The sequence below is a fragment of the Phoca vitulina genome, unplaced genomic scaffold, assembly GCF_004348235.1.
Source record: "Phoca vitulina isolate PV1807 unplaced genomic scaffold, GSC_HSeal_1.0 scaffold8, whole genome shotgun sequence".
In the NCBI taxonomy this organism is placed as follows: domain Eukaryota; kingdom Metazoa; phylum Chordata; class Mammalia; order Carnivora; family Phocidae; genus Phoca; species Phoca vitulina.
In genome coordinates this window covers 44,347,107-44,358,151 of record NW_022589711.1, presented here as the reverse complement: position 1 = coordinate 44,358,151, position 11,045 = coordinate 44,347,107, and the positions used below count along the sequence as shown (strand labels likewise).

At 43.7% G+C, this 11,045-nt stretch overlaps 1 protein-coding gene across 6 annotated transcripts in view; it reads left to right on the top strand.

Moving 5' to 3' along the window:
- Positions 1-11,045, top strand: part of PARP9 (poly(ADP-ribose) polymerase family member 9) — a 29,055-nt gene that overhangs the window by 1,685 nt on the left and 16,325 nt on the right. For 3 of the 6 annotated variants that reach the window (XM_032406667.1, XM_032406668.1, XM_032406665.1), the window contains 6 exons: positions 1,012-1,228; positions 1,324-1,435; positions 2,228-2,264; positions 4,100-4,947; positions 7,594-7,818; positions 9,189-9,407. In XM_032406667.1, coding sequence (XP_032262558.1) covers positions 1,412-1,435; positions 2,228-2,264; positions 4,100-4,947; positions 7,594-7,818; positions 9,189-9,407 — 1,353 coding nt within the window. In that variant the 5' untranslated portion in view covers positions 1,012-1,228; positions 1,324-1,411. The remainder of the gene's footprint in view (positions 1-1,011; positions 1,229-1,323; positions 1,436-2,227; positions 2,265-4,099; positions 4,948-7,593; positions 7,819-9,188; positions 9,408-11,045) is intronic. The other 3 variants (XM_032406669.1, XM_032406670.1, XM_032406666.1) reach the window with 1 other exon arrangement.

Here is an 11,045-nt window from a genome sequence, read left to right as displayed (position 1 = left end):
GGGAAAAACAAGTGCAACAGCATCTAAAACAAAAGCCCACGGGGCGCCGCAGCCAAGCAGACACGGAAGTTGTCCTTCTTTTTTGAAAGCAGCAGTGCCCTCTGGAGGCGAGAATGTATCTCGTCCTCGCATTTTAGGATTCTAACGGACTTCCTGCTTTTCCTGACCTGTAAGAATAATAGTGCTTTGCTGCTGTAGAGAGTGGAGCAAAAGTTTTCCGCAAAAAAGGGATTAGAAATCATTTCCAAGGCCTCAAGGCAGCTATGTGGGTGACAAGGGCGGGCAACTGTATCTTTAAGCATTTTCATCGGCATTCTCCTAAAAATTCAGTCTTTAGTTCCTCCGTGGTAGATGGAGAATCTTAGGATATGTTTTCGCAGAGTTTCTCATTTTTCTCCAGATATTCTCTTTCTAATTTGATCAAGGATGTTTATCACAAAGTCAGTGACACACGCCCTCCAGTGGTATAAGCACGGCCTCCTCTTTCTTCAAATACCCTCCAGGGTCTTCACTCACTCCTAAGGCTGTTTTTTCCTCATTTTTAAAAAGATTTTTTATTTATTTGAGAGAGAGACAGAGATAGCAGAGATAGCGAGAGAGCCCGAGTGGGGAGGAGAGGGAGAAACAGGCTCCCCACTGAGCAAGGGGCCTGATGCGGGGCTCCATCCCAGGACACTGGGATCATGACCTGAGCCGAAGGCAGATGCTTAACCAACTGAGCCACCCAGGCGCCCCGCCCTCCTTTTTTTTCTTAATTTTTTAAATTTTTATTTATTTGACAGAGAGAGAGAGATAGCAAGAGCAGGAACACAAGCAAGGGGAGTGGGAGAGGGAGAAGCAGGTTTCCCGCTGAGCAAGGAGCCCGATGCAGGGCTTGATCCCAGGACCCTGGGATTATGACCCGAGCTGAAGGCAGACGCTCAACGACTGAGCTGAGCCACCCAGGCGCCCCCCCGCCGTCCTTTTTTAATGCTGTGCTCAGTACCTCTTGGTATCCTCCTCCTCTCCTAGATATATAAAAGCTTGCTCCGCGTCCTTCAAGGCCTGGCTCTGCCCTCACCTCCTCCATAAAGCTTTCCCTGCTGTTGTCTATATAGCTCTTTTCCTTCTCTGAACCGCCCTTACGGTTTCAACCGGAACCTCTCTGTAAAGGATGGAAGGTCAACAGCAACAACAGCAGCAAAAACAATGTGTGCATCTTCACCAGTGAAATTGAAAACTACTCAAGGTCAGGAATCATGTTTACTCTTCCTACGGTGTATTCTTACCAAATTCCCTAAGACACTAGTCCGTGTTTATTGCATCCTTTCTATTCATTCCTAGAAGCAGGCAACCATATTTGGGAATAACAGTTTACATTGGGAAACACAAAACAGAGTTTAAACATTTAAAGACCCCAGGGACCTGGAGGATGGACTTTTCCGAGCTAAAAAACGTAAGTGTATATAAACAATGAACCTTGGTCCTCACACCAAGAGTTCTTCCTGTAACAGCTACAAACCTCGGGTCTTTAGTTTTACTTGGCATTCTTCTTTGGTTTAATAGCCCAATGGAAGTTTTTACCTTGCACCATGTGAGAGATGGGAAATCAAGAATATGCTAATGTAAGCAACAGAGTCAACATGAGGATGGGTGATTTTTTTAAAATGTCACCTGGGTATCTACTTATTCAACAATTCTGCCTTCGCAGGATGAGGGGAGGAGGTGGGAGGAGGAATGAAAACAAGGAAATAGAGAAAAGGCACCCCATTTGTTTAAATGGAAAATTCCATGTTCAGGCTTGTATCATGAAATAAGCAATTGAAAGTAGGTCCTTACTGGTAGATGGGGAGGTGTAGCTGATGAGGTTCATGTTCCCATGTCTCCTGTTCTGTCTAGAGAAACCCCACAAGGCTTTGGAGATTGGAGGCCTCTCTGGGAGTTTGGGATCATTTTGGTCTGTGACCTTTGGGCCTTTTCAAGTGTTAATCTCCTACTCTTCGTCTCATCCTGAATTAGAAGTGCATTGACCTCCAGGGAAGTAGGGCAGGGTCATTGTTTGCTGGGACATTTAGTATTTCAAGTTTGTCAGGTACACAGATTAAACAAACACGCGTCCCCCTGCCCCCTCAAACCTAGTGTTTTTTGCAGGGTTGTTGTTGCTTTGTGTTTATTAGGCTGTATTTGTTATCAGTACCCTGTGGTCACTCAGTCACAAATTTTTTTAAACCACTTTTATTTATTGCAGGGTTCCTCCAGAGCAGCTGCTTACAATGAGAAATCAGGTAGGATCACCTCACTCCTGTTTCCGAAGATCTCTGCTCAGATCTTTCCTCCGTGGAGAAAGGGGAATATAGAAGCAAAATGTCTCCCCCCTCCCCAGGTGCTCAGGTGTGTGACTGCATGGCACTGGGGACCCAGTGCATGCATCACAAAGGAGACTGCTTCAGGGGCAGTGGGACGCCAGCAACCCCACTGATCCTTGCCTTTGCCCACACGATGTGAGAATCTTCGGACCACAGCGCTAGAGCTGATATTGGCCAGAAGAGGTGACCCACTGATTGTCCCTTTGCTTAGCAAGTGTTGTATGAGCCGAATGGAACCTACCTGATCATAGGAGTGGCCAACTTGAGATTTTCAGCCAAAGCGCAGGCCAGCTGGATTTGTCTATCCATGTGCTGCTTCTTTTAGGTCATTAAGACCTCCAGAGATCTTTCTAGGTGGCTCAGATTAAAAATGGAAGTAAAATGTCATTAATTACTCCATTTTATCGATTTTAGGACTCACAGTTTTTTCACATCTCTGAAATGGGGCTACTCCTTATCAGTCCGTAGAGTGCCATGGTTTAATTGGCATCATTTTTCCTTTCCCAGTGGCATATAATAACGATGCCCTAAGCTCCGTGAAAACAGTGTCACAGGTTGGGCTCCCCAGGAAGCAGAAAGTGACCTGGAGTTAGGGGTGCACCAGGTTTATTGTGAAAGGACAAGAGAAGAAACCAGATTGGGTAGGTGGAGCCCTCAGACTATAATGAAAACCTGACAAAGCTCTGCCAGCCTGAGAGCGCTCATTTTGGGAGCCCCACGTTGAACATGAATGGCCTTGCTCAGCCACTGATGGGGGCCACCCCTGAGAATAGCGTGACCTTGGCTGGAAAACTGAAATGGACCCTGAGTGGCTAACCACTAGACACTGTTGCCTAGCCATATTTCCCCTTCATAACTGCCTTGAAAGGGGGGTGTCTGAGCAGCACATCTTGTCCGCCACATACAATAAAAATAACGTTTAGTCAGTTTTAATTCCACCAGATTTGTGCCATGGAACTAGAATATGATGAATTATTTACTGCAGCACCATCAGTGCTTCCCACACTTGCTGGACCATGCCCGCACAGGAGCATCCTCAACCAGTGACTGATGGCAGTTGGATAAATAGGCCCCAGTTTTTTTTACCCCACTGGGGGTATAGCTATGGGACACATGATCTGCACTGCCCCCTAGTGGAGCTAAGCTTCAATTGCTTTGTAACACACCTTTTATTCATTTCCTTCCTCGTCCTGTCTCACTGTCCCACTCTGCCCTCCTCCTCCTCCTCACCCACCCCTGGTGTTTTCTAGGATCGCCTCCCAAATAAACTGACACTCAAATCCTCGTCTCAGAGTCTGCTTCTAAAAGAACCCCAAACTGAGACACTGGCAAAAGCAAACAAGTTAGGAATTAAAGCCTCCATATATATTTGACTCATAATTACGTCCTTTCCAGCACATGGGCTTTAAGCATGGATGTTCCCAGAGTCACCATTTTTACATAGATTTTAAAAATCTGTGAGTCCCCACAAATAGAGTTTTCTCGCCACCATCACTGTGGTGTAGTAGCTACCATTTAGTAGGTACTGTGTGCCAGGCATAAAACTAAGCACTTTACAGGTGACCTACCATGAAAAACTCTTGTATATCCTTGGCCTAATTACATGTCTGGTTGAAAAGGCGGATAAGGAAGGGGGCGAGAGGAAGTTCATCTCACTTTTGCACATGGGAAACTCAGTCTCCTAGTGTGAGGTCGAATTACATCCTTTTCAAAGGAACCCATGCTCATTTCTTTAATCTTCTCTACTTTTCCAGAGACTGCCACTCCTGAAGAAGACCACAGTTGGCAAATTCCCATTAATCACAATGACTTCACAATTTTAAAAACTAATGAGAGTCAGCTGTGTGAAGTCCTTCAGAATAAATTTGACTGTATCTGTACCCTGGTCTCTCCATCCCTGGAGGGTAATGGTGAGTCTCAGCAAGTCTTCAGAGAAATGCTAATTCCTGGGCTCGAGTTATCTGTTTGGAAGGACGACCTCACCAGACATGCTGTTGATGCTGTGGTGAATGCAGCCAATGAAGACCTTATTCATGCGGGAGGCCTGGCCAAGGCCCTGGTGAATGCTGGCGGCTTTGAAATCCAAGAGGAGAGCAGAAGATTAGTTTCCAGAAGGGGTAAAATACCAACTGGTAACATAGCTACCACAAAAGCAGGGAGACTTCCCTGCAAATTAATTATCCATGCTGTTGGGCCTAGGTGGACAGCAAAATATTATCAGACATGTACCCATCAGCTGCAAGAGGTCATTATAAATATTCTGAGTTATGTTACCTTTATCAATCCAGACATTGAGACAGTAGCAATTCCAGCCCTGAGCTCTGGGATTTTCCAGTTCCCTCTGGACTTGTGTACACAGATCATTGTGGAAACTATCAGCTTCTATTACCGAGAGAAGCAACCGGCCACTAATTTGAAAGAAATTCACCTGGTAAGCAATGAGCATCCTACTGTTGCTGCCTTTAAAAATGCTTCAGAAGTAATCCTAAGGATGAACAAGCTGGGATCCCGCATGAGTCAAGAAGCCACCCCTCCTTTCAAGACAATTATCGTGAACAATGTGACTCTCCAGATTGTCCAGGGCTACATTCAACTGCAGGAGGTAAGTCTTTGTTTCTCTCCTCTTGCACTGCCAAAGGAGATCCCTGAGCTGTTTATTACCTATCAAGTAGTTTTAAAAATATATATGCTATTTCAGATGCTATTTAGAAAGCATCTTGTTAAGGCTAAGAGTATGGACTTCAGAGACAGACCATCTGGATTTGAACACTAACTTTGCCATTTGCTAACTGGGTGATCTCAATCGAGTTATTTTATCTTTTGGACCTTGGTCTCCTGATCTGTAAAATGAGAATAATAATAGCACTTATATCAAAGAGCTGGAATCAATACACATAAAATGTTTAGAATAGAGCTTGGCACATGATAACTATTTATGATTATTATTGCCATTATTCTTAGGCACCAGGAGGAAATAGAACGAGCTTTGATTCCAAGGAACTTAAAATTGATTAGACCTCTTTTATGCTAGAAAAAATTCTCAATTTGAAAAATCCCACTGGGGAAACAAACCATCTGAACATTTCTGAAGCAACCTATCAAGAGTAAACAAAAAAGTCTTAATACAAAATGAATTCATAATATTTAAGAGTATGTAAATTTATGACAAGAGTGTAGGGCAGTGGACCAAGAAAGATTAATTCAGAAGACAGGAGGAGTTTTGAATCTGATCTCAAGTTATGATTGGTATGAACTGGGTGGTTAGTATGACTTGATCAGAGAGACATAGAAGTGGTGAGAGCCTGAAAATCACGGACTGGACCAGTCAGGAGATCTAAGCGGAGCTGTAAGTTGTATACTTAGTATACTGCTCTCTGTCAGCGGTTGGAGAGAATACAAAGGGTAACTTAGCATTTAGCCAGCGCTTGTGGGGTGCCAAAGCCAGGGCCCTGGCAAGGAGGGGAGGGAATCAGGGTAACAGTGAACTTGGGTATTTCTGGGTTGGTGCAGTTCCCCTGCTAGGCAGAGCACCTTAAGGCTGGGGATCATGGCTTATTCATTTTGTATATTATTCACTTTGTAGCCCCAGGGCTCAGTCTGGGCATGCATCTGGGTTTTCAGCAAATTATTGATGCCAAAGTGAAGGGGGCAGCAGGGAAGAGGAAGAATATAAGGCTATATTCTTTTTATTTCTGGATCAGGGATGTCACACTTAAGTTTCTTCTATGGCCACAATCAAATAGACTTAATCATAAGTGAAAAAATATCATTTATTTTCTTTTTTTGTTTGTTTTTAACATTTTATTTACTTATTTGAGAGAGAGCGGGCGTGTGTGGGCACACGCAAGCAGGGGGAGGGAGCAGCAGACTCCTCTCTGAACAGGGAGCCCGACCTGGGGCTCAATCCCAGGACCCTGGGATCATGACCTGAGCTGAAGACAGACGCTTAACCATCTGAGCCACCCAGGCGCCCCAAAATACCACTTATTTTCTACAAGACAATTAGAAAAGAAGACTAGGGGACCCCACATGATGAAACATTTATTCAATAAGTCATTAATATGCCACTTTAAAATTAAAGTGGAAACATCCTAGTTGAATAACTTACCCTTTAAACTTTTGTTATATTTCTTTATTGCCAGCAACATTAAGAACCTTAAAATTTTTCAAGGGTGCCAATGCTCCCAAACTGGAAATTCTGATTGCGCTTTCAAAGTGAAGCATTCATTAACGTCCATTAGAAGTACCTGGGTTGCCCGCAAAAGGAACCAAAGCCATCAGGATGATTTAGGGGTGTTTGAGCACTGGGCGGGAGCAGAAGGATACCGTCCCCTGTAGCCCAGGTCTGAGGGCTAAGGGTGATACTACTGAAAACACAGCCCATGTGTATGCAGTCCATTTCCGAAGAGACAGATGAAGAACTGGTAAAAGTGGTTGCCTGCAGGACAGGTGGGTGCATGGGGCATCCAAGGAACCCAGCAAGAGGGAGGCCTGTTTCCACTGAAGACTTTTTTGTCTCGTTTGTATTTTCTTTAACCATGTACTGCTTTCTTTAAGAAGAAAAGCATTAGGAGGTAGAAATTTCCCAAGAAATTTTATTTCCACTCTCTTTAAAACAAAACAGAAAATTCACACAGAAATAGCAAAAAGTGATGGCAGTGGGGCAGGGGATGAAACCATGTATTGATAAAGGTTAAAACAAATCACAGGGAGGGCGCCTGGGTGGCTCAGTCGTTAAGCGTCTGCCTTCGGCTCAGGTCATGATCCCAGGGTCCTGGGATCGAGTCCCACATCGGGCTCCCTGCTCGGCGGGAAGCCTGCTTCTCCCTCTCCCACTCCCCCTGCTTGTGTTCCTGCTCTCGCTATCTCTCTCTCTGTCAAATAAATAAATAAAATCTTAAAAAAAACAAAAAAACAAAAAAACAAACAAATCACAGGGAATGCTCCAAATCTTGGAATGAGGCAACAAGGGGCTGACAGACGTTTGCAGTCAGAATTGTATCATCCACACACTTTACCTAATTTCTGAATAGGACAAATGATTCATGGCAATCAAATGGAATTATGAGTTTCTATCCACCGTTAATTGATATCTTATGCAGAACAAACACACAAACAAAAGATGTCTTGTGAATTTAAGATCTTCAAAAGCATTTTTTCAAAGCTCCTCAGCAAACTAAACATCTAAGAAAAAGTAATTTAACAATGAATCCTGTCTGTCTTTTTTTTTTTTTTTTTTCCTTTTCAGACAGATGTAATTGTTAATTCTGTAAATCCACTCTATGGTCTTAGATATGGACCTATGTCAATATCAATCCTACAACAAGCAGGAGATGAAATAGAATTGGAATTTAATAAAAAAGTTACTGAGATACAAGATTCTCAGTTCGTACTGGTCACAAAAGGATTTAAATTGCCCTGTCAATACGTATACCATGTGTTGTGGCATTCAAGGTGTTGCAAACTGACTGAGGTAAGTTCACAATAAGTTTATCTTTATGTAGTTCCATAGTCTACATAGTCTTTGTTGAATTTCCATGATGTCATTACATTTATGAAATATTGGTAAGTGGGATAGTCCTCATTTTCTACCACTCTGAAATATAGAAAAAGTGTTGTTGTCACAAGTTATCTTAAGAAATTTAATTTTAGGGGCGCCTGGGTGGCTCAGTCGTTAAGCGTCTGCCTTCAGCTCAGGTCATGATCCCAGGGTCCTGGGATCGAGCCCCGCGTCGGGCTCCCTGCTCAGCGGGAAGTCTGCTTCTCCCTCTCCCACTCCCCCTGCTTGTGTTCCCTCTCTCTCTGGGTCTCTGTCAAATAAATAAAATCTTTAAAAAAAAAAAAAGAAATTTAATTTTAAATATTACCTAACCCATGTCTAAATTGTAAGCTGGCATACTGCAAACAGACCTGGAAAGAGTGGGCTCCCTCAGTCTGCACACCTGTTTTCCTCACCCCTCTGTGACCCTGTTGGCCTTTCCCTAAACGGGCCTGGAATTCAGCCTCTCTGTATTTCCCTCCATCAGTTAAATGCCAGGAGGACCTGGGATTTCCCTTCCAGTATTATTCCAGGTAAATCTATTACCTGTGGTGTCTTCCCACCAATGCCTGAGGTAGAGATTGGCAGATTGGCTTCCTGGCCAACTCTTCACCTGAGACACATAAAACATACACATTAAAGAGTGGGGGGACCCACTCAAATGTGGAGAGAGGGAAACAGTCCCCTTCTCTGTCTTTGTTTATCTTTATTTTGTCACCATTTCTGGTCCTTCTTTGACTAAGAGCCCTCTAATCCCAAACCCATCCTCCAGTCACCACCTACCCCCCAGTTTTCCAAGGCCCTTCCACAGACAACCTTCCTGTACTTCAGTTTGGATGTTGAAATGTTGATGGAAAGTTTAAATCTGCCAAATATATTAGCACTTCTCGAGAAAAAATTACATAGAACATTAGGACATATCTTAAAGATGTTGGATAAAGCTGCTTATGGATTTTTCCCTCTGTCTCCTTTATTAAACTTCCAAGAGCTCTTTGTTTCAACCTGGAAGTGGCAGGTGAATGGGATAAACTGATGGTTGGCTCTCTGACCTGGGGAGATGGACAAGGCTATATAAACTGGGAGAAATCATGGCGCCCAAACAGACCCCTCAATGACTTCTGTTTCTCATCATCTAACCTTAAGGCTGTCATGGGTTCTCCACGGAGTGGAGCCTTTCCTGCTCTCTAAGGAGGCATGGCCATGACCCCGAGGGAGAGTAGAGGTTGGCATTGTAAGATGTGGGCAGGATCGAAGGGTGAGTGAAGTTTTATTTTGACTCAAAGGCTGATCTGTTTTTCCTACAGGTACTGAGAATTGCAGTGAGGGAATGTTTGGAGAAATGCCTTGAACTAAATAAAACTTCTATCTCCTTTCCTGCCCTTGGGACTGGAAACATTGGTATACAGAGCAATAGAGCAGCCGAGATTATGTTTGATGAAGTTTTAACTTTTGCCAAATGCCATTTGAAAAAACAATTAACTGTAAAGTTTGTGATCTTTCCAGAAGAACTGGAGACATATATGGTAAGTAATATTTTAGAAATGTCCTATAGTTCATTCATTCATTCATTCATTCAATAACATCACGTAAGACATGAGCTAAGCCCTGTACAGCACAGTGATGTTCTAACTTGGTGAATTTAATTTTTTTTTTAATTGCCCACCTCTGACCTAGTAAAGACTGTCATTAAAGCAGCAATGTTACCCTGCTACCTAACTTCCCGCTTTTCCTTTGTTGGCCTTTATTCTCCCCCTGCTCCTCAAAGATAAGCAACCTTTTAGTTTCAGTCTGGGGTCCTCTGCCCCTCACTCTTCTCTCCTGCTCTGAGAACACAAGTATTCTTTTTTTTCTTTTTAAGATTTTATTTATTTTTTGACAGAGAGAGAGACAGCGAGAGAGGGAACACAAGCAGGGGGAGTGGGAGAGGGAGAAGCAGGCTTCCCGCTGAGCAGGGAGCCCGATGCGGGGCTCGATCCCAGGACCCTGGGATCATGACCTGAGCCGAAGGCAGACGCTTAACGACTGAGCCACCCAGGCGCCCCGAACACAAGTATTCTTACAGTTTCTGCAAAGTCCTGTCTTCTGAGCCACCTTCAGGCCCATACACCTAACCCTCTCTCATTTCCACTTGGTTATCCGATTGTCATCTTAAATCCAGCATATTTAAAACAAATTTTTTGTCTTCTCCTCTCCAATTGGTCAACTTCTTGGGGCAAGTTAATATACTTTTCTGTGCTTCAGTTTCCTCATCTTTAAAATGGGATAATAGGGGAGCCTGACTGGCTCAGTCAGTAGAGCACGCAACGCTTGATCTCGGGGTCGTGAGTTCGAGCCCCACTTTGGGCGTAGAGCTTATTTGAAAAAAAAAAAAGTAAAATAAAGGGAGGATAATAACTACCATCCTCTGGAGCTGTTGTGAGCATTAAATGAGTTAATACACATAAAACACTTAGAACGGTACCGGGCACCCAGGGAAGCCCTCCATGAAGGCTAGCTGTTGTATCAGCTGTCATGAACTGTAATTCACAGAGTGCTGACCTGAAGACGAAACCAAGTGACTCGTTTGTTATCTTTTCTTCCCAATTAGATTATTAATTCTTTCACACAGAGGTATCTTTGACTACTTATGCCATGTCCCCAGTACTGTCCCCAAATTCAATCAATTGTTTAACTTCTCTGTAGGTGACCCCGAGGGAAGTCAGTTGTGGTCTGATACAAAAGGGAGGGACGAGTGTGTAGGGGAGTGTGTCCGTGTGTCTGAGTGCAGAGATCTGTGTGTCCAGCTTCTTTAGTTTTCACTTCACCTCAGCTTTTTGTTTTAGAGTGGGCAGATTAAGCTGAGTTTCTAACATGTGAGAAGGTCCCTGATATATTCAGCATAATTAGTATATAGTGCTGTGCTGTTCCGCCTTTAAAGTACCATCTCTGGGCTGTATTCTCGCTTAGCTGGCACTTCGAGAAGGGGCTGTCATGATGTTAAGGAAGAATAAAAAAGGAAAGGAAATAAGATACAGCAACTTAAAATGGATTTTCAAGACAGGTTTCTGATTCTGCCAATGGCAACATCCGAGTGCTAGCGCAAGCTCCCAGGCGTGGGTCTGGGTTTTGGGTAGAAAGGGCCTTGCTCGGTGCCTGGCAGACAGAGTGGCTCTGAACACTAG